The sequence below is a fragment of the Squalius cephalus genome, assembly GCF_949319135.1.
Source record: "Squalius cephalus genome assembly, chromosome: 11".
Lineage (NCBI taxonomy): Eukaryota > Metazoa > Chordata > Actinopteri > Cypriniformes > Leuciscidae > Squalius > Squalius cephalus.
Genome location: NC_137132.1, coordinates 29,374,163 through 29,398,955, shown reverse-complemented (window position 1 = coordinate 29,398,955; position 24,793 = coordinate 29,374,163). Strand labels below are relative to the sequence as shown.

At 37.8% G+C, this 24,793-nt stretch overlaps 1 protein-coding gene across 1 annotated transcript in view; it reads right to left on the bottom strand.

Annotated features, from left to right (window-relative positions):
• cog6 (component of oligomeric golgi complex 6) overlaps positions 1-24,793 on the bottom strand; it is a 59,111-nt gene that overhangs the window by 20,873 nt on the left and 13,445 nt on the right. Inside the window, exons 5-13 of the mRNA XM_079885856.1 lie at positions 22,832-22,943; positions 21,559-21,641; positions 21,383-21,453; positions 21,088-21,181; positions 8,153-8,281; positions 6,664-6,755; positions 2,381-2,445; positions 1,976-2,067; positions 1,680-1,797 (exon numbers count right to left, since the gene is read on the bottom strand). Coding sequence (XP_079741982.1) covers positions 1,680-1,797; positions 1,976-2,067; positions 2,381-2,445; positions 6,664-6,755; positions 8,153-8,281; positions 21,088-21,181; positions 21,383-21,453; positions 21,559-21,641; positions 22,832-22,943 — 856 coding nt within the window. The remainder of the gene's footprint in view (positions 1-1,679; positions 1,798-1,975; positions 2,068-2,380; positions 2,446-6,663; positions 6,756-8,152; positions 8,282-21,087; positions 21,182-21,382; positions 21,454-21,558; positions 21,642-22,831; positions 22,944-24,793) is intronic.

Below are 24,793 nucleotides of genomic sequence, written 5' to 3'. Positions count from 1 at the left end.
GAGTTTTCATATCTTTTCAGATATATGAAAATGGGAATGCCAGACCACAAGAAGAGAGATTTGATGAATTTGGAATGTGTACAGTAAGTGTTATTTTAGTATCATTTATATATGATTATAGTATTTATCAATACTTTGAATTAGCTTATATTTTCAATGTTCGTTTTAGGTTAAGTTTAAGAAATTTTGTTATGTGCTTTTGTCATTTTTATTAGTTTGAGTTTTTTGGTTTATTTTTGTTTCAGTATTAGTGATTTAATACTACTACTTAAACTTATTTCAGTTAGCTGCAGAAGCAAAAGGTTTAATTTTCATTTACATTTTTAAGTTTAAGCTTTTCCATCTAATATTTACATTTTATTTTATTTCAGCATTATTTCAGCCGTCGTAAACTTTCCTTAATTCTTTGCCGCCATTGACAGAATTTTCCGGCTTTCCTTGTGTTTTCACTGTTATACAGTAGGGGGCGCTATGACACATCTTCTAAAAGAGTACAGAATCTCTGGATCAAAACACATGTGAAAAAGCAGCAGAAACATGCGATAGCATATGTAAGCAGATGCATATGTAAAATAACGCTATCATCGGCATTAAACAGCACATAAATCAAAACTGCTTAACGTTACCGAAAGAAATGTCGACCCTGGACGAGGTACAGGACTGTGAAGCTTTGGGGGTGTTGATGCACTCGATCTACTCCATCTATGTTTTGATCATCGTTCTGAATCTGATCCAGACTTAATAGTCTTTGACAAAAACATGATTTTCTCAGCTTTTTGTTCAAAATGTTGCTTTTTTATGAAACTTGAATGCATTAAGCTAGAATAAACCGTTTGAAATAAAGCAAAGGGTATATTTTGATATATTGCATGTTCAGATATTCCTACAACAAAATATTCTGGTTTTGGAAGTTTCGTGAAAATGATCAAAAATGCTGACGCTGGCTGGCAACGTTTTTTTAAAACGCTGATGGGGAAAGAGTTCAAATTTCACATTATAATTGACAAGCAGGGTTGGGTACCATTCACATTTTAACCTGAAATTCGGTGCCGGTACCCAACGGTACCTTTTTTCGGTACTTTAGGCATGTTTACCTCAATAACTGTAAAGAAACTGTAAGTCATTTGTAGAAGTGTTATTGACATTATGCCAGACGTCTGCCATTGTCTGTGATGCTTGAATATTAATAAAAACAACCATTTTAATAATAATAATAAAAAAAATTCTATGAAATGTTTTGTTGTGAATTATTTTTTTGTTGTGAAAGACATAAAACATTAATTTAACTGATATTTTATATGAAATTAAACTTTTTTGTCAAACAACACGTTATTTGACAAAAAAGTTTAATTTCATCTTTAACATGTTCTCATATAGCGAGACTGTAGAGGCTGAAAAACACAGCGAGCGTCACACGTGCTTCAGTATGTGTTTGTGTGTGAGGTAAATTAAACCGCGTGTCCGTGCCACTCATTCACACGCAGAACATGCAGGATTCGTATTCAAATAGTCTTACTCTCACGCCCAGATGCGTTCTCAGGTACTGAAATTTGCCACGATTGATTTAATGTGAATCGGTACTCGGTAGTACCGACATAATTCGGTCGGTGCCATTAAAAGTACCAAGTTCAGTACCCAACCCTATTGACAAGAAAAAAAACCCCCGGAGAAGTACTTACTTTATCCATGAGGCGACTGGCATGGAGACTGAGACTGTTGAAGAACATCTTCTTACTGAGCATGTGCATCTCATCGATGGTCATCAAAAGAGAGGAAACGCTGGTTCCCATGATGCCACTGAGTGAGAGGAAACACACGCATTCAGAAAAACTGCAATATAAAAGGCTATGCCAAAAACTGGATTTATATTTTGGATCTATGTCAAGCTCTTCAGTAAAATAAGGAGGAGGAGTTGTCCTTTCATGAACCGTAGGGGGGTGTGTGTGTGTGTGTGTGTGTGTGTGTGTGTGTGTACCTGATGGTGTGATGGTAGAACTTGAGCAAGTTGGAGAGCTTATACAGAAGAACTGCACCTGGCTCTGCAATGATCACCTGCTCGATTCGCACCTGGAGGAGGAAATAAAAAAACAAACAAACACAGATCAACAATTCTGGTGTTGGGTGTAACGCAAGTCAGTACAGGTTTGATACTACAAGAAAATTTGAATGGATTGATTTAAAAAATAATTCAAAAATCATATATATATATATATATATATATATATATATATATATAGAAATGCTGGCAATTTGAGGGGTTTATGGGATTAAGAAATGTTGCAAGCAGGACTTGAACCTCAGTTGTCCATTTAAGCACCACAGCTCAACTACTAAAAACTAATCCTAATTATTAGTTGTAATTATAGTGTTTTCATCTCACCTTCAGTGGTCTGCACACTCCTTCAGTGATGTGGCCAACTACTTCTTGCATGTTTTCTTCAACCCCTGCATGGACACAGCACAACAATTGATCTACAACTCAACTACTTTCCCAGAGCGAGGGAAAGCTCTAAAATGTTTGAAGTCTTAATGGCTTAATGTTCACACTGTAGTTAAAGGAGAACTCCGGTCAATTTTAACATTGAGCTCATTTTTTTGTACATTTGGAGTGCTGTCAATACAGAGAACAACGACAAAAATCGGTGTTGCCTACACCGAGTTATTCTATTTTTAAAATTTGCACCCTGTTGACTTCAATGGGGCAAGTACTAAACCTGCTTTTAGCCTCTTAACATCCTTGATGTGTCATTACAAGTGCACAGAAAATGTGAGTGATTCCTTCTGAGTGAACACGAGTGAGTCTGACTGCAGTAGATGTGAAAGATATGTATAAAAATGATGTTATTTAAGCCAGCGCAAATACCTGTTTACATCCTGTTTTTCGGTTGAAGTCCAAAGTAGTCAATTGCAGAGTTCACACGCATAGGTTTAATACCTATGATCACGCGCGTGAACTCGGCAATCGACTACTTTGGACTTCAACCGAAAAACAGGATGTAAACAAAGGTATTTGCGCTGGCTTAAATAACATCATTTTTATACATATCTTTCACATCTACTGCAGTCAGACTCACTCGTGTTCACTCAGAAGGAATCACTCACATTTTCTGTGCACTTGTAATGACACATCAAGGATGTTAAGAGGCTAAAAGCAGGTTTAGTACTTGCCCCATTGAAGTCAACAGGGTGCAAATTTTAAAAATAGAATAACTCGGTGTAGGCAACACCGATTTTTGTCATTGTTCTCTGTACTGACAGCACTCCAAATGTACAAAAAAAATGAGCTCAATGTTAAAATTGACCGGAGTTCTCCTTTAATTACGGTTGTCAGTTCACCTTTTAGAACTTAATCCTGTTCTGTACACACACGGTTCAGTCATTTACGGGAGTAACTCCAGACAATTGCAGGTAGTGACAACCGCATTTACAAAAATTCTACACAGTGTGTACAGAACCGAACTGAACATCTAGATGTTAATGACGTATTTAAACACGCATCAGGGATGTGTCTCTTTTCTGTGTGTGTGTGGTGCAAGAAAACCACAAGGGAAAGAGTTAAGAGTTTTGACTCATTCGTGTCGCCAGATATTCCTAGAAGAAAAAAAACTGCGAACAAGAACAAGCCCATAAAAACCGAGATAAATCAAACTGCTTTATATGAAAAGCAATACCTAAATGTTGCGACCCACATCTGCCTACTAGTCTTTGGTCACTGTAATATTCATTTTGTCAAAAATAGTGGATACCAAACACGTGAGACACAAGAACATTGCTATGGTTACCACGGCATCAATCATTGCAATTTTGAGTTTTGTTCCGTACCCACATGGAATGCACTTTAGGGGATTCACTCCCGTATTTAAATGCGGTTGTCTCCCGAAACTTTACAGTGTGTACGTGGCCAAAGTGAAGTCATATTACCAAAAGATTCTGTGAAATTTCATGGGCAAAAATAGGCCAATTGTCCATTGTCAACAGAATTAGTGTTAGGGGCTTTCACACTGGGTAGTTATAGGAACTCAGTTAGAGGAAATAGCCACTAGGACGGTCCCCTGAGAACTACATTTCACCTAGGGTCATTTTCCTGGTTACATTTATACCGCCAGTAGGAACTCTGAAGTGACGTAAGCCGGCCGACAGTGACGCCATTAAAGCGCAGCGTTCGACAGCTGGAGGATGGCGTGATCGGAGCTGTGTTTTTGTTGTTGTGTCATGGGTTTCGTGATAACGGAGATGGAATGTAGACGTGCAGATTATGTGATTGAAAGAGCAAAAAGGAAGGACAAAATCTCCAACGACAACAAGCATCGATTAAGAGAAAAGAACACAAGGCCACAGACAAAGGTGACATAACTGCCATTAATATTAGCTTTCTGTGTGTTTATGTCTATAGTGGTTTTCCATGTTTGAGGAGCAATGCTGCGTTCCAGACACTCGGAATTTGGATTTTTACCACCTCATTCTTGTAAATAACGTCTGGAATGCCGATCAAGGTCGGACATTGGACCTGTGAACTTGAGGTACATCGATAAACACCAAACCTCAGCGAGACGCGTCATTTGACGTCACTTCCAAGATGTCGGCAAGTCCTGCTTCCAGTAAGCATAAACGTAAAAACAAACTTTAACATCAGACATTAAAGGGATAGTTCACCCAAAAATGGAAATTTTGTTATTACTTACTGACCCTCAAGTTGTTCCAAACCTGTACGAATTTCTTTCTTCGGTTAAACACAAACAAAGATATTTTGAAGAAGGTTGGTAACCAGACAATTGGCGGCAGTCATTGATTTCTATAGTAGGAAAAAAGAAATACTATGGAAATCAATGGCTACCATTAACTCTCTGGTTAATACCAACATTCTTCAAAATATCTTCAACAGAAGAAAGAAACTCATACAGGTTTTGAAGAACTTGAGGGTGAGTAAATGATGAAAAAAATAAAAAATTTGGGTGAACTATCCCTTTAAGTTTATGTAATAATATCTTAGTTTTTGCTTTTCGTCAGCTGTTTTCAAAGTGATTTTATGTTATTTTTATTCTGTTTTTGCCATAATTGACACAAAAACACGATATGTGAATGTGACATCAATCAGCAATCAGCCTGGAACACCCCTTGGTCTGAAGCGGGACATTTAATTTGAGATATTCCCACGTCCATCCTCGTCTGGAACGCAGCATATGTAAACTGTGTGTTTACACAGTTTTTTTAAAAATGGCGGGTGCTGGTGTTTCATATGGCATGCATTCGGCCAGTCAACATACACTTGTGTCACTGGTACTTCCAATTGTGCTGGGTTAGACCCTACTCTGAAGTAAGAGCTAATTTAGTTCCTCCAAAAGGTGCTCCTAGTGTTGTCAAAAGACCCGGTACTTCGGTACCAAGTCGGTACTAAAAAAATGTACCAATGTACCAAGTTTTCTTAAGTACCGGTGGTACCGAGGACCCGTTCAAACCCGGTTCCTTAATGCGCATGCATGCACGCATGCACTGAGCGCGTGCAGTTGCGCGTCCTCTTTATTAAAGCGCTGAGACATGGCGACCGCGGTGCTGCTGATGTGGTGGCTGTAAATCCACTTGTTGATAATAAAGGAGGAAAGAGACACATATGGAAATATTTTGGATTAGGCTAATGTCACATTGCCATAAGTGGCCGTTCACATAGCGTGTATTTTTACGCGTGCAGATTCGTTATTCCAAATGTAGGGGCGCGGCAAGTGCGCTCATAATAGAAGCGACGCGGCGCTCGTTTTTCCAGGCGCGCCTATGTTCATGGTTGCATAGCAACGACAGACGCCACGGGAGAGCAAGCGCTTGTGGAAAGGAGAAACTTGTCGATCTCCGAATGCAACGTTACATGAGGAAAGCTTTTAAAGCTTAGTTCCATATAAATTCACGGATAATTTGTTGTTTTGTCGTTAGTGAAAATCAATATTGACCTTGTATTTGAAAAAGGATCCTCATATAAAAACAATACTAAAATTCAGAGTAAGTTCATTCGCATTCGGAGATCGACTATTTTTGAAACGGTGCGAACTGCGCTCTCCATGATGACGAGGAAGTATCAGCAAAGAATTTATTGATTTCTAGCCCTTTGGTACCGAAATTGGTACAGAGAACCGTGGATTTTCACTGGTATTGGTACCGAATACTGAAATTTTGGGACCGTGACAACACTAGGTGCTCCTATAACTAAAGTCATTCCCAGTTCCTGAGGTGCGAACATGCAAAAAAGCAGGTTCTTCCACCAATAGTTAAAGGAATAGTTTTGCATGCCCTCAAGCGAAATTCCCAATAGCACCGATTCCTATTGGAATTATTGAATTTGTCTATTGAAACAAATAATTACAAAGAAACGGCAAGTAACATTTAATTAAAAGTGAAATTGTAAAGTAGAAAGATTGAAATAGGATTTTGTTGTAAAACTCCAATAATCTGTTTTAATTCAAAATTATTGTATTTTCTTTCAGTGTATTGACGATAGAGCTTTTCTGCAGCAACATTTTTCTGATGTGAAAACAAAGGAGCAGCTTGAGGCAAAACTTCAGCAGCTGTAGAAAGAGTGACCCTATCCCACTTGATCTTCAACAGAAATGGTATAAAAACTAGCAAATCTCACTTCCAGTGTCGGCACAGCATTTGTGTGAATGGAATGACATGTACCTTGCACGGTAACTTGCTTGAGCAAGGCCTCCAGGTGCTCCTTCTCTGAGGCTGTGGCTTGGTGAAGCCAGGCCAACATGTCCCCAACATACCTGTTTGAATGATTGGATGATCAAACAGACACGCATAAGCACAAACAGAGAGAAATATCAATGGAAACACAATATTACTATACGCTGATTCATTCAGGAACGAGGCAAGTGACTGTCTTTCACAATGAATTATTGATTTGTTCAAAAATGCTGATTTATTCAGGAGTGAAACACAACTGCTCTGAGACGCACAATGGTTCTGAAGCGTTCTTTAAAAACTATTTTTGCTGGTGAAATGGAGTAAAAACAGACAATATTGTGCCTAAAAATGTAACTCAATAGTAACTTCTCGTTTATTGAACTGTTGTATAAAATCAATATCACATTTGCAATCGTGCTCCTATTCGGGGGAAAAACAGTATTCTTGCTCAAGTCATATTCATACAGGGGTGTATTTTGCCTCCATATCTTGAATTTCGGGGTCATTCTACTAACCTGGACTCTCCAGTCTCCAGGAGTGTTTTTTGGGTGGGTTTTGCAAAGTGAGTGTCATGATAATGTCAGCTCAGACATCAGTTTGACTTCTTTTGACTTTTAACATCCATCTAGCGCATGTTTACATAGAAAAACAATGGAAAAGCATCACAGTGGAATGCAAAAACACTTTCTATCTGATCAGCCTCTTACAGGTTTAGAGTGAAATGAGGGTGAACTTCCTTTAATACCTCAGTTTAGGGGTTTGTTCAAATCTCTAACCCTAACTATGACCAATTGCAATAGTGATGATGGCCTTAGCAAAAGAAACAAGTAGGAACTGGATGACTAGATGATTAATTACTTAAAGTGTTTCTTCTAGATTTGTAGTGGAGTTATAGATTTCCTGAGATTTGAGGCCATCACACAGTCAGCTCTCATTACATCGGCTCCATATCCTTTAACACCGGACAGCAGGGGGAAATGCTGTTCTGAGAACCACCGCTTCCCACTTTTATCGACGTTCTGCCAAGAACCTCATGTTCTCTCCTCGGGTTCCTGACGGGAGGGGGGAGGAGGGCGTTCGAAAGCTCGTTGGGGTGCCGGCCTGGAGCACGTGCGACGATCCATAGATCTCAACAGCCCGACCTTTCTCTGAACCAGCGCTAAGTAATTCTATGAAAGAGGAAGCACTTCCCTGAAAGAATCAGGTTGGGTTTAATGTGCTTAGATGCTGAATTGGATTTGCAGCTTCAGGATACGCAGCACATAAAGGAGCATGGCAGCTCTACATGTGAGGACGTTAATCAGCGATGGAGAGGCTTTTAGTGGCTAACAATGGTGTGACCCTCGAAATGACCCCCAATTATAGCCGATTTGAAGTAATTATTTTTAGCGCGCAGAAGAGAAAATGTCATCCATTGTGTTTCTGCAAGCTTTCGAATGGAATGATTTGCAATGAGTGCACTTATCGTGGACTCTACCTCATCGGATCGTGAGAGTGCATCTCTATGGGTCTCGGGGTCCCGCCCGGGCCTCCGCGGGTCAGGGCGTCAATAAAGCCTCGGACCACGGCAGAACGCCGCGCCGTTCCGAACTCATCCAGTGTGTACCTGGGAGAAGTAGAACAGAGTGAGAATTAGATATGAATTCAGGAGGTTTTGCTGGTTAGCACATAGCCCATGTTGTAACCACATGCTCTGCGGGCAAAAAGGATCCTTCTCAATTGAGGGCCGTTCCAAATTAGTTGTTTTTTTTTTTCAGAATTAAAAAACAAAAAAATTAAACACCATATATATTGCTAATAATTCAATTTTCTTTTAATGTAGAGTCAATACTTTAGGAGTGGCTGATTCTTTTTAGCGGCCTGTTAAAACCACAACACTCAGGGTTGTGAAGGGTCTGGAAATCTGCTCATTCTTCAGTTGCCATCAAACAACATTGTCATTAAAAAATAACTTCCCCCGAGGCTTCTTGGTAATTAGACAAATGGTCACGCTTTGTTGCTGAGAACTTCTATATATGATGACCCTCTAGCGAGGAACCCTATTCACAAAATAAAGGCAGTTCATGCATAAATGAGAAAAGTCTAGAAAATTATAAAGACATGTTATTTACTAAATTAAATAAGTAGCTTATATATTGTCATTGTACTAAAACCAAAATAATTATTAAAATATTATCTGGAAAATATTTTGCTAGATAACTATGCAAGTTATCTTTCAGAGTACAGTTAAAGTTATAAAAATGAAGAGAAATCTTTTCTTATGTGAAATCTTTCAATTTCAAATAAGATTCAAATAGAACTGAGTGTTTTGTGTAAAATAATTGTTACAAAGGAGATTTAAAGAGAATATTAAGAACATTTACACAGGTGACAGAGGCAAGGAGAAGTGCTGTAAAGAGATACAACACTAGTAATAAATAAATAAAATATTCTACAATTCTATTCAAGATTTTTTTTTTACAACTTTATATGCACAGTTCTTTTGACTTAATACTGTTGAAAACTAGGGATGTAATTTGAATAAATTCATGAACAACCTACTAATTTCAGTCCTTACAAAGTAAAATGAATGGGTAAATGTAAAACTCGCCTTTCTTAAAATATTAAGACCACCCCCTAGCATAGTGGTTCCAAGGCTTTTTGACTCCAACTATCCATTATAAAAATCCTCACGTCTTTTTAAGATTATATTAGCTTACATGACTATTCTAGGTCTAGAAAACACACTTTTAAAATGTAAATGAATATATACAGGTTTTCCTGGTTTCCTTATTTTAATGCTTGTTTTGTCTTAAGTCAAGTCATCTTGAGGTACATATTAAAAATATGTTGTTTGTACATCTGTAGTATAAACAAGATTAAATGCCCGGGCCACAAAACAAAACAGACACTGCGAGACCTTCAGAACAGCCACCGAAATCAGCAAAAGAAAAATACTTTAGGTTAGAAAGACCCAGGGTCACACACCCAGACAAAAACAATGGAGGGCCCCGTTCGCAGTTAGGAAACGCGGCCATGTTTTGATCTACGGGCTGAGAACAGCCCTGCGCAGACTAAACAGTAGCGACCGCAACGGCCAGAGAAAAAGGGAGGAGAGGAGGGATGGAGAAGTTTGGCACGGATTCCAGGAACTCTGGGGGCCCCGTCCTCTCGCTCTTTCTGCTTCGGCCTTGGACTCCCATAGATAAAATCACTGCGGGTCGAGGGGGGGGGGGGGGGGATTCGGGATGAAAAAAGAAGAGGACACAGACAGAAAGAGAAAGAACAAAAAATAACATATGAGTGTGAGAAAAAAAAAAAAAACACGTAATGACAAGGAAACGGTCAAGCCCGTCCACATGTTTAAACGCATGACTGCAGCACCTTGGGAAACTGTATAGTCTATAAAAAAGATAAACTGAAGTTTTAGGAAAGATAGAAACGCAAACAATGTGAGTATCGTAAAATTTTGGCACCTTTGAGGGATGCCAGGGATGTTTTCACAGATTGGCAGCACCGAAAGTAGCGATGAAGAAATTAAACAAGATAAAACATTACAACTGAGCAAGTTTGCAGACATGTGACACGGCATACAGTATTTACACTATCTAAATAAAGGTTTCCCATGAAAATAAACAATTAATCAAAATATTGTCATTCTTAGTGTGGCTTTAAAAAGTAATAGAAAAGGTTGTGCATAAACAGATGTGTGAATATGTATAGATTAATTGATGATTTTCAATCAGGTTTTAGGAGGTCTTATTCAACAGACACTTATACTTCATAAGGAAACAGATTAATGGAAGTAATTTGTGTGGTATGGTTCTTTTGAACCTACAAAAAGCTTTTGATACAGTGAACCACTAAATACTGTTAGATAAATTAAGTGTTAAAGTCCCCCTGTAGTCAATCATTTTATCCCTTAAAACTCATCTTTGATCACCAAAATGACATATTTAAAAGACATATTTAAAACTCACTTCATGCCTTAAAATAGCTTAAATGCGACTCTACACTCTCGCTTCCTTTAGTATACCCAGAACCATGAATATGCTAATTAGCCCCGCCTCCACTCACTCATGTCAGCTCAGAGATCCACACGGTCAACTTACTGAGGTAAACGCTGCACAATGATATCGCTATTTACAATGTCGGACCCATAACGGTAATTAATATGATTAGCATTTTGCTTGACTAGTTCCAAGTTTTAAGGAGAAAATACTCAGCAAAGGTGTTGATTTATGAATTTGCACATGGAAAAATTAATTATGCTTAAAGCACATTAAAAACACCACATAGACATATAAACAACATTTAAAAACTTGATTTTCACCACAGGGGGACTTTAAGTGTTTCTCGAGTACAGTAATTGCATGGTTGGCTTCTTATCTAACAGTGAGAGTTCAGAGGGTAGAAGTTGGAGGGATACTTTCTGAGGGGAAGCTTGTAAATAATGAGTCCCTCAGGGTCGTGTACTTGGCCCTTCTTTTGTTTTTTATATATAAATCATATGCAAGCTGTTTGTGATTGTAACTTATTTGGATATGCTGATGATTCTGCTCTTTTGGTTTCAGATAAGGGGACTAGTAGAACACAGAAGAAATTAGGTGAGGAGATTGGCTGTCTGAAAACAAACTTCTATTACTATACATCTGATTCTGAGTAAAACAGAATACTCTTTTTTTTTTTTTTTTTTTTTTTAAATTCCATAAAGTTGCTGAGTTGGTAGTCAAGTCGGAAAGTGTGTAATATCAAATAGAACTTCAGTTAATTATCTAGGTTGTGTTTTTGACAATTTAAGTGGTGCAAGCATGGCTTTGAAAGGTTTAGGCAAGGTAAATCCCAAGATGTGTTAGTTTTTTGGATAAAGAATATTTAAAATAGCTTGATTCAGGCTTAGTGCAATGCCATTTTGAGTATGCCTGTAATTCTTGGATGTCTAATTTACCTAGTATGAGGATGGGGAAGTTGCAAAAATCTCTAAATAAATTGATTAGATCAGTAGTAGGAATTAACTGTTTTACTAATGTGGATGATAAGCCTTTTCGACAGCTTGGCTGGTTGCCAATTGAAAGAAGAGTAGCTTACCTGAAGCTAAAAATAGTACACATAATTATTACCAATAGAGCCCTGGTTTATTTTAATGCATATTTCTCAAGGGTTAATGTAAAACATTGTTACAATAGTAGACAAAGTCTTATGCATCTTAATCTGTGTCGTTGCACGACCATGTCTGGGCAGAGGTTGTTTGAACACACAGTACAGGAGCGGTATAAGTTACCTATGGATATTAAGTGTTTATCAAATAGTGTTGGTTAAGTTTTATAGAAAAAAAGATAGAATATCTTAATGAATTTGTATTTTTATTTTGATGTATGTATTTACCTGGCAAAGTATTTCATGTTGTGGTAATTGATTGTAAAGTTGTGTTTGTGCTGCAATAGCATGCCATTAAATCCATTGCTAGGAATGTGGTTTTTGCAATATTAAAGACCACAATGGAAACAAGTTTTCTTAAAGGGTTAGTTCATGAAAAAAATGTAAAAAATTGTCATCAATTAGTCACCCATCGTTCCAAACCCGTAAGATCTTCAAAACAGAGAGATGTCTGGTCCTGTCAACCACTTGTCTTTGTCTCTTAATTAAAAACAAATCATAAAACTAAACCAAATGATTTGAGCGGTTTAGTCCAAATTTTCTGTAGAGACTCGATGGCTTTTCTATGATGAACAGATTGAATTTAGGCTTTTATTCACATATAAACACTGATCTGAGAACATAAATAGAAGCGCAACTGTACTTGCTTGACGCGTAAGAACAAACCTCACTGGTCCTTACGGAAGATCAAACGTGTACTTAAACGTGTACATACACTTGCCAAATGAAGACGGATTGTATGAAATGAATCAATCAAAAAACGTTGCTTATTAACGAGCTGTAGTCACGCACTGACAAAAATGCAGTTCAAGTTAACAGCATGGTTCATAAGGTGCACTACATACTGAATCTGGCTGCATGACGAGAACGAGACGCAGCAGTGCAGTCTCTATATTTGATTGTGAAGTAAATGGGAGCGGGAATTCACCGCATTATGAACTCGTCACGCAATACCCCCAACCTCACACCAAATGTTATGCCCTATATAAATATCATTGTAAGCAGAAATGTGCAATGTACCTTAGCATATCAGAGGAAGACGCTGATATCTGGATTGAATTGATGCTTGAAGAATGCACTTCCACACAGCGGCCACGAGTAACAGCAGGAATAGGCGGTTAAAGTTGTCTATGCTTAATTTGATTTGATGACAGTCACGAGACCGATTACTCGATCCAATCACGTTGATGGATAAAAAATAAAATTAAAACAAGCATGTAACAAGTAACGACCACAAACGGAAGGAAAATAGTGGAGTAAAAGTACCGATACATCACTTAAAATGTACTCAAGTAAAAGTAAAATTACACAATTTTTAAACTACTCAAAAAATAACAGTAACGTGTAAGTAAACTACTTAATTACAGTAACGTGAGTATTTGTCATTTGTTACTCCACACCCCTGGTTCTTGCAAACGCTCAAACGTGCTGCGTAACACAAGAATGAACCTCATTGGTTATTGCAAAAGCTCAAACGTGCTGCGAAACACAAGAATGAAACTCATTGGTTCTTGCAAAAGCTCAAACGTGCTGCGTAACACAAGAATGAAACTCATTGGTTCTTGCAAAAGCTCAAACGTGCTGCGTAACACGAGAATGAAACTCATTGGTTCTTGCAAAAGCTCAAACGTGCTGCGTAACACGAGAATGAACCTCATTGGTTCTTGCAAAAGCTCAAACGTGCTGCGTAACAAGAATGAAACTCATTGGTTCTTGCAAAAGCTCAAACGTGCTGCATAACACATGAGAATGAACATCATTGGTTCTTGCAAAAGCTCAAACGTGCTGCGTAACACAAGAATGAAACTCATTGGTTCTTGCAAAAGCTCAAACGTGCTGCAAAACACAAGAATGAACCTCATTGGTTCTTGCAAAAGCTCAAATGTGCTGCGTAACACAAGAATGAAACTCATTGGTTCTTGAAAAGCTCAAACGTGCTGCATAACACGAGAATGAAACTCATTGGTTCTTGCAAAAGCTCAAACGTGCTGCGAAACACAAGAATGAACCTCATTGGTTCTTGCAAAAGCTCAAATGTGCTGCGTAACACAAGAATGAACCTCATTGGTTCTTGCAAAAGCTCAAACGTGCTGCGAAACACAATAATGAAACTCATTGGTTCTTGCAAAAGCTCAAACGTGCTGCATAACACGAGAATGAACCTCATTGGTTCTTGCAAAAGCTCAAACGTGCTGCGAAACACAAGAATGAACCTCATTGGTTCTTGCAAAAGCTCAAACGTGCTGCGTAACACAAGAATGAACCTCATTGGTTCTTGCAAAAGCTCAAACGTGCTGCGAAACACAAGAATGAACATCATTGGTTCTTGCAAAAGCTCAAACGTGCTGCGAAACACAAGAATGAAACTCATTGGTTCTTGCAAAAGCTCAAATGTGCTGCATAACAAGAATGAACCTCATTGGTTCTTGCAAAAGCTCAAACGTGCTGCATAACACGAGAATGAAACTCATTGGTTCTTGCAAAAGCTCAAACGTGCTGCGAAACACAAGAATGAACCTCATTGGTTCTTGCAAAAGCTCAAATGTGCTGCATAACAAGAATGAACCTCATTGGTTCTTGCAAAAGCTCAAACGTGCTGCATAACACGAGAATGAAACTCATTGGTTCTTGCAAAAGCTCAAACGTGCTGCGTAACACAAGAATGAAACTCATTGGTTCTTGCAAAAGCTCAAACGTGCTGCGAAACACAAGAATGAACCTGCTCAAACGTGCTGCGAAACACAAGAATGAACCTCATTGGTTCTTGCAAAAGCTCAAACGTGCTGCGAAACACAAGAATGAACCTCATTGGTTCTTGCAAAAGCTCAAACGTGCTGCGTAACACAAGAATGAACATCATTGGTTCTTGCAAAAGCTCAAACGTGCTGCATAACACGAGAATGAACATCATTGGTTCTTGCAAAAGCTCAAACGTGCTGCGTAACACAAGAATGAACATCATTGGTTCTTGCAAAAGCTCAAACGTGCTGCATAACACGAGAATGAAACTCATTGGTTCTTGCAAAAGCTCAAACGTGCTGCGTAACACAATAATGAAACTCATTGGTTCTTGCAAAAGCTCAAACGTGCTGCATAACACGAGAATGAACCTCATTGGTTCTTGCAAAAGCTCAAACGTGCTGCGAAACACAAGAATGAACCTCATTGGTTCTTGCAAAAGCTCAAACGTGCTGCGAAACACAAGAATGAACCTCATTGGTTCTTGCAAAAGCTCAAACGTGCTGCGTAACACAAGAATGAACATCATTGGTTCTTGCAAAAGCTCAAACGTGCTGCGAAACACAAGAATGAACATCATTGGTTCTTGCAAAAGCTCAAACGTGCTGCGAAACACAAGAATGAACCTCATTGGTTCTTGCAAAAGCTCAAACGTGCTGCATAACACGAGAATGAAACTCATTGGTTCTTGCAAAAGCTCAAACGTGCTGCGTAACACAATAATGAAACTCATTGGTTCTTGCAAAAGCTCAAACGTGCTGCGAAACACAAGAATGAACCTCATTGGTTCTTGCAAAAGCTCAAACGTGCTGCGAAACACAAGAATGAACCTCATTGGTTCTTGCAAAAGCTCAAATGTGCTGCATAACACAAGAATGAACCTCATTGGTTCTTGCAAAAGCTCAAACGTGCTGCGTAACAAGAATGCACCTCATTGGTTCTTGCAAAAGCTCAAACGTGCTGCGTAACACAAGAATGAACCTCATTGGTTCTTGCAAAAGCTCAAACGTGCTGCATAACACGAGAATGAAACTCATTGGTTCTTGCAAAAGCTCAAACGTGCTGCATAACACGAGAATGAACCTCATTGGTTCTTGCAAAAGCTCAAACGTGCTGCGAAACACAAGAATGAACCTCATTGGTTCTTGCAAAAGCTCAAACGTGCTGCGTAACACAAGAATGAACCTCATTGGTTCTTGCAAAAGCTCAAACGTGCTGCGAAACACAAGAATGAACATCAATGGTTCTTGCAAAAGCTCAAACGTGCTGCGAAACACAAGAATGAACCTCATTGGTTCTTGCAAAAGCTCAAACGTGCTGCATAACACGAGAATGAAACTCATTGGTTCTTGCAAAAGCTCAAACGTGCTGCATAACACGAGAATGAAACTCATTGGTTCTTGCAAAAGCTCAAACGTGCTGCATAACACGAGAATGAAACTCATTGGTTCTTGCAAAAGCTCAAACGTGCTGCATAACACGAGAATGAAACTCATTGGTTCTTGCAAAAGCTCAAACGTGCTGCATAACACGAGAATGAAACTCATTGGTTCTTGCAAAAGCTCAAACGTGCTGCATAACACGAGAATGAAACTCATTGGTTCTTGCAGAAGCTCAAACGTGCTGCGTAACACAAGAATGAAACTCATTGGTTCTTGCAAAAGCTCAAACGTGCTGCGAAACACAAGAATGAACCTCATTGGTTCTTGCAAAAGCTCAAACGTGCTGCGTAACACGAGAATGAACCTCATTGGTTCTTGCAAAAGCTCAAACGTGCTGCGTAACACAAGAATGAACATCATTGGTTCTTGCAAAAGCTCAAACGTGCTGCGAAACACAAGAATGAACCTCATTGGTTCTTGCAAAAGCTCAAACGTGCTGCATAACACGAGAATGAACATCATTGGTTCTTGCAAAAGCTCAAACGTGCTGCGTAACAAGAATGAACATCATTGGTTCTTGCAAAAGCTCAAACGTGCTGTGTAACACAAGAATGAACCTCATTGGTTCTTGCAAAAGCTCAAACGTGCTGCGTAACACAAGAATGAACATCATTGGTTCTTGCAAAAGCTCAAACGTGCTGTGTAACACAAGAATGAACCTCATTGGTTCTTGCAGAAGCTCAAACGTGCTGCTTAACACGAGAATGAACATCATTGGTTCTTGCAGAAGCTCAAACGTGCTACGTAACACAAGAATGAACCTCATTGGTTCTTGCAGAAGCTCAAACGTGCTGCGTAACACAAGAATGAATATCATTGGTTCTTGCAGAAGCTCAAACGTGCTGCGTAACACAAGAATGAACCTCATTGGTTCTTGCAAAAGCTCAAACGTGCTGCGTAACACGAGAATGAAACTCATTGGTTCTTGCAACAGCTCAAACGTGCTGCGAAACACAAGAATGAACCTCATTGGTTCTTGCAAAAGCTCAAACGTGCTGCGTAACACAAGAATGAATATCATTGGTTCTTGCAGAAGCTCAAACGTGCTGCGTAACACAAGAATGAACCTCATTGGTTCTTGCAAAAGCTCAAACGTGCTGCGAAACAAGAATGAAACTCATTGGTTCTTGCAAAAGCTCAAACGTGCTGCGTAACACGAGAATGAAACTCATTGGTTCTTGCAAAAGCTCAAACGTGCTGCATAACACAAGAATGAACATCAATGGTTCTTGCAAAAGCTCAAACGTGCTGCATAACACGAGAATGAACATCATTGGTTCTTGCAAAAGCTCAAACGTGCTGCATAACACAAGAATGAACATCATTGGTTCTTGCAAAAGCTCAAACGTGCTGCGAAACAAGAATGAACCTCATTGGTTCTTGCAAAAGCTCAAACGTGCTGCGTAACACGAGAATGAAATTCATTGGTTCTTGCAAAAGCTCAAACGTGCTGCGAAACACGAGAATGAAACTCATTGGTTCTTGCAAAAGCTCAAACGTGCTGCGTAACACAAGAATGAACCTCATTGGTTCTTGCAAAAGCTCAAACGTGCTGCATAACACGAGAATGAACATCATTGGTTCTTGCAAAAGCTCAAACGTGCTGCGTAACACAAGAATGAAACTCATTGGTTCTTGCAAAAGCTCAAACCTGCTGCTTAACACAAGAATGAAACTCATTGGTTCTTGCAAAAGCTCAAACCTGCTGCTTAACACAAGAATGAACATCATTGGTTCTTGCAAAAGCTCAAACGTGCAGCGTAACACAAGAATGAACATCATTGGTTCTTGCAAAAGCTCAAACGTGCAGCGTAACACAAGAATGAAACTCATTGGTTCTTGCAAAAGCTCAAACGTGCTGCGAAACACGAGAATGAACCTCATTGGTTCTTGCAAAAGCTCAAACGTGCTGCGAAACACGAGAATGAACCTCATCTTGGCAGTAGCAATACGAGCCATTTTCATTACCATTAGACATCAGACAACCGTGGACATGTGAATATGTTGTTAAATCTCAGCGGTTCTTCAAATAAATATTTAAGTCAAAAGGGTTTGGCTGACAAGTCTGGGAACCTGAGCTCAAAAATAGTCAAAATGACCGTAGACTGTTTTTGCTGGTTGTCATGGTGTTATGAGTTGTTGATAAGGTGTTCTGGGTGGTTGCTGGCCCAAGTCAAAAAAGCCCACCCATAAGTCATTCTCTGTGATCTCTAGATATGGTTCTGGTTGATTATGCGTCTAATTACCTCTTCTATACGAAATATGAGGTTTCATTCATTGTCGTAGCACAATCGGTGTGGGACGCGCTGATGTTTAGCACTTACGGTAAGGAGTTTTCTCAAATGACTAGCCCTAAGTATGAGTAATAGTAAGAGTATGAATAATATCTACAACCTGTGTGGGTTTTACCAAAAATATGTTATGTAATTCAAACTGAAATCAAAACATTCTGAGGAGAGTTTATTTACACAGTAGAAATATGTCATTTTTTCTGGCTGCGTTCATTCATGCAAACCAAGTTGTTGTATTGTATTGATATGGCTCATGAACTCAAACCCACTAATCAATCTTGACAGTTGTTTTCTTTTATGGAAGTCTGAACATTGATAATGTACTGACAGTTGGAGGAAGGTACAGGAAACTGCTTCCATAAGGATGTGAGAGACTGACACCTTGTGGTATATGATAGAATTGCAGTCTGGTTTTCCCTGTTGCTCACAGGTATGGGGAACAACTGTTCTGTTTACAGTATTGATATTAAATCTTACATAATCGCATGTACACTCTCTGTCCCACCTTCATAAGACAATCTGTCCCATAGTTAGGCAAATACATCACTTTTATTTACCACAAAATTATATTTATAATTATATATATATATATATATATATATATATATATATATATATATATATATATATATTAGTGGTGGACATAGATTCATTTTTTTAATCTAGATTAATCTCACTGTAATCTTGGAATTAATCTAGATTATTTAGATTAAAATGGCTCAGGCATTCAGAATATGTGTGTGCTACCCAAATAATGACTATAGGGCACGTGTTTCTTAAATACAAAGTGACATTTAAAAGAACTTGTGAAGAAATGCCAGAGATTTTTTTTTATTATTATTAAAACTAACATAATAAAGTATGATTTTTTTTTATTTTTTTTTACTTTGATGAGCATATAAAACAAAACAGCTCCTTGGAAAAAATTAAATGTAGCCTAAGCCTATTGTAGTAGTTATAAACAAAGGTCTATTTTTAGTTCAGATTAACATTTGAGGGCAGCAATTTTATTCATAATTTCAAAATAAAACCAATGTAATGTTACTTGAAAGCATTATAGCCTACTATTCCTGCCAAACTTCCATGGTTGCAGTTAGTTTTACTACAGTAAATCCATGGTAAATGTTGCAGATCTGTGGACACTGGATAGTTCATTCATGGCACAATGTTTCTTCCTGGCTTACGCACTGTTTGATCCGTTAATAACGGAGAAATGTGAATGTTTCTCACTAGATCTTGCAGCGATGTTATTACTTAAGTAGCGAATTCAAATGATTTATTTACTGGATCTCTTGATCAAGATCGGCTCGAGCTGCTTTGGTCCAAACTGATAAACAACGGTCCGTCAACCACACAATAACGAGTAGCTCAGTTTCGTTCCGCTTGCATTACGTTTGCCATTTGATGTTGGGCAATGTTGTGGTCGCGCCAGCGTCTCTTTTACATTATGAGCGCGCTTGCCATGCACGACCCGCCTGGATTTGAAATAACGAAATTTTGGTCGGCAGGAAAATGCGTACTGAACACCGAACCGAATCCGCGCTAAAATATCAAGGTGAAAGTCATCATAGCTTGCTTAGTATAGACCCAGCTCCCAACCCAACTTTGAGAATAGATTAACGGCGATATTTTTTTTATCGCCCGATAAGAGTCTCACGTTAACGCAGCACGTTAACGCCGATAACGGCCCACCACTAATATATATATATATATATATATTAACTGTATATATATATATATATATATATATATATATAAAGTAAACAAACAACAAACATAACAGATGTGCGAGTTTTGAATAAATTATTGTATAAAGTTTTACATTAATTAATAACAATTTTAATTTTAAAACAAGTTTAATTAATAGCAAATTTGCCCCTAATATATTTTTGTACAGTACATTTAGTTTTTAAATTGTTAATATTATATATTATGTAAAGTTCAGATTCAGTAATTTTGTTTAAAATATGTTTTATTTTTTCCAGCAAGGACACATTAAAATGATCAGACAAATTCTAGAAGAAAATTCTATTTTAAATAAATGCTGTTGTTTTAAACTTTCTGTTTATCAAAGAATCCTGAAAAAAAATGTATCAGGGCTTCAACAAAAATATGAAGCAGCACAACAGTTTTCAATATTGATAATAATAAGAAATGTTTCTTGAGCAGCAAATTGGCATATTAGAATGAAGGATCATGTGACACTGAAGACTGGGTAATGATGCTGAAAATTCAGCTTTGATCACAGGAATAAATTGCATTTAACAATATATTCAAATAGAAAACAGTTATTTTAAATTGTAATACTATTTCACAATATTACTGTTTGTACTTTTTACCTAAATAAATGGTGAGCAGAAGAGACAAAAACATAAAATAAATTTGTTCAAACTTTTGAATAGTATTGACCACAAATTAAAAAGATTTTAAAAAGTTATGTGATTCATAAGTCATATTTTTACTGGCTTGACAGGGCAATGTCACCGAGCTGGCCTCTCTACACTTCTACTTATATATTTAAACAAATCTCAAACAACTTAAACAGACAACTTTGTACCTTCATCTTTTATCCAGTTTCACATCCTATATTGCTTCAGATCAATATTTGTGAAGTCATGATTCTCCCTCAGAGCTGGCTGGCTTGAACCCATGCCTTTGAACGCTTTATTAAACAATGTTTTAAAAAGCCTACAGAGAAAATGTGCGTGTAAAACACCACTGCTGGGAAAGGATGTGCATTGTTGTGCTCTACATGCACGAGATGACTGTGATGAAGTGCATGTGTGAGCGACAGAAGAACTCACTTATAAAGAACAGGCCGATCCTGGAGAGACTCCATAGCCTGACTCAACACGGGAGAAATATCACATGATTCCTGAGTCAACCCTCTGCACTCATCTACAGACAGACACACAAACATCTATGAGGCATCCTATAACACTAAGCCACATTAATTACTTTATGTATATTACGTAACTATAATATAGTACTGAATTATTAAATTGATCATGAATGTAAAACAGGAGCGGCATAAGTCGTTCTATATGCAATGAGTACATTTTCTCTGTGTGTGTGTGTGTGTGTGTGTGTGTCACTCACTCTGAGCCCAGCGATAGAGCTGCTCATATGCCGTCTCCTGTAACACCGCCATCTGCTCCATGATCTCCAGCCTGCAGTTAAAGCACAGATATCACTGAACATCTACATGGAAAAGAGCCAGTCATTTTCAAGTTTTGTTTTTTTCTCTAAGTCTGTTTTATTCTACTGTCTCTCACCCTGCCGTTTGCTGGTTGGTCCTCAACAGGACCTTCACGTCTTCATGGATGTTCTTCACATGGTTCAGAGCTCTGAAGAAGTCCTGCACAGTAAAGACAGAGTTCACTACACTATTACAGCTGATTCGGTCTACATTTATTTTTCAATTAGTCTGCAAGACATGGTTTCATCTGAGAGTTTCTTCTGAGAAGATCGTGTAACATTTTAGTTGAGAAAAATTGGAAGATTGAGTTGAGAAATGTTTGTAGACTTCTCCTGTATGTCTGTTCTGCATATTTTGTTTTGTTAAATGGGATGTTAAAAAAACGAAATAAATTAAATGCATTAGCTTCATTATTATAATTATAACATTTACACTCAGTGAAAAGTAATGCATTAAAAAGTACTTTAAAATGTAATGCATTACGATATATTGCATTGCTGCCTAAAAAGTATTACTTAGTAACTTTTTATGGAAAGTAATACGTTACACGTTACTTTTACATTACTTTTTCTCACCTTAATAACAAAGTGAGTTTTTTTAAATAAAATAAAATAATAAACAACAACTAAAGTGAACTGAATAAGCCTCAGGCTGAAAGAAATGCACATTCACATCTGTCCAGTAGAGGGCGTCGCTCAAACAAACCTTTCAGCTGCTGCTGTTTACAGAAGAATAAGACACAGGAGAAGAAAGTGCAACACTCTTACTTTACCAATAAAAAATAAAACATGAAACACAAATGTGATGTTTATCTAGTCATTTTTGTTTATTCGTATTGTTGAATTGGATTGTCAAAGTCAGCAGCAGAGACATTGGTTAACAAAGTGAGATTAAATAAAGTTTATCTGTGTTATTTAACATTTAATTATTGCAGGTTTGAGTGATATTCTGAGTCTGCAAGTTTTTATTCATTTTGAGGAATACTGAAGTGTTTTTGTGCAAGTGAGATGAGTAAATGCATGTTCACATTAGTCTAGAATAGATCTACAATAATCATCATGTTCACACACAACGCCTCTGCACTTACTCACGATTTCTCTCAACATGGAGAGCTGTCAGTCAATACATGAGAAAACAAAGTAACTTGCATTACTTGTTTGAAAAAGTAACTCAGATATTTTACTAGTTACTTTAAAAAAGTAATCCGATTACATAACTCACATTACTTGTAATGCGTTACCACCAAAACGGTTCATAATTATTATTCAATGCTGCCAATCTGCCATCTCACGGTTCAAAGGCATTCACGTGCTTTGATACTCAAAAGAAAGTAGATAACATGAGGTCACCTCTGTGATGGGTCCATCTCGTGCGGAGCGTAACGTTGCCATCTCAGCGGTGGACAGCTGGAACTTCAACAGGAATGCCTGGGCCACCTGAGCTCGAACCTCCAACCGGTGACTGAAGACAGAAGGAAATTAATTGCACTTTATATAACAATTCACTGATTTTCATTTGGACAAGACATATTTACATTTGTTTCACATTGATGTATTCACAGAAAATTCAAGCCCAAGCAATGTCCCTGAGCCAACACTAGATGGCAGTCACACTCTTGTCAGAAACACAACCCACATTTATACTTTTGAAACAAACATAGCATCAGTCTTTCATCCATTTCTTTTTAAGAAAATATCACTGTAAAGTAGCACTGGGAAAAAGGGCTCGAGGCGACATTATTTGAACAAGAACATCTATAAAGTATGACATAAGAACAATAGCAGTCATGACAACCGTTGTCCTCCGAGAGCAACTCGCTGCTGAGTCAGCCCTCTTTCATTTCTCTGCTTTCCTCTCACCAGTAAAGCCTACCAGCACTCAGACCATGGATTCAGTTTGTACATTGACCATATTAACACTGGATAAACATGTCAAACTAAATTATTCAGGGTAAATACCATACATACCAAATTTTTTAAATGACATATCTTCAAAGTTGTGTCAGCCGAATGATCAACAGCAAAGTTAAAAAAAATCTACTGGACAAAGACTGTACAACTATCCTTTACAGTTTCTCTACCCTGACTAATGTCTGTAGTTTGAGAAACTACAGTTTCAAAGGAGCTTTAAACCAACACTGGTGAATTCTGGGTGTAATGCTCAATACAACACTAGACATCTCTCAAACAAACTTTGAGAGATATGCTTCAAACTGACAACAAAAACAGCTTCACAATGTTTCACACACTCTTCTCTTCAACACACATAGTCAGAAAATGCAAAGAGAGAATCTGACGACAATAAATTTGACGAACCTAGCCAATAGGAATCAAGTGTCATTTTTCCCCCAACAACTATAGCTAAGATGTTTTTCAGTGTAATGTATTTTACATTAAACATGGCGGTAAAGGAACCCTTAGGCCTATTTCATTAGCAATTAGCAAAAACTGTTTAGTCTGAGGGCAAGTTCATATCATACTAGGGGTGGATGATATGGCAAAATTTCACACAAAAAAATGACCAGACAGTATCAAGATCCACGATCTTATCACGATTCTTTTTCATGTTGGTTTTTAAGACTGTTTTGCAAGTCACTAAGCAGAACAGCCAAACTAATGTCCCCATTTAAAAAATATATAAATATATAAAAGAAAAAAGAATGACAGACCATTTAGGCCAAAGTAGGGGTGGGCGATCCGACCATAATCTTTTCTTTTTATCTTTCTTATTAAAAATATGAACAAGGATGCAAATTACAGATAAAAGGACAAATACAATAAAATATACAAATGAAATAAACAGTGCTTTACTTTTTTTGAGCTATAGGTGGTGTATATAACACCTACTATAGCAGGTAGCATTTAATTTATACAGTCGCTACATAGACTGTATAAATTAAACACTCTGTATAAATGCTGGGTTGTTTCAACCCATGTTTGGGTCAAATATGGACCATTTGTCCATATTTGACCCAAACATGGGTTGAAACAACCCTTTTTTTAAGAGCGAATATACACTGATTTTATTAAAGCTACTTAAGCTATTTAGTCAAGATCAGTGAGTGATTTTCTTTTTGTATTTTGTTGTTCTGATTAACATTTTTGACAGACTGCAGTTGGTTTATTAGGCTGCTGTCACTTTAAAATCGAATGCATGGATCTGATATACACGTGTATCATAATATACTGACACGCATCCGAACGGTTTACCTGCACTTAAGATGTAAATGACTGTGTTTATGTAAACCTTGTGTGTATTTGACAGTTTAAGCACAATAAGACGTGAAAGAGAACAGTTCAGTACTCGCAGGA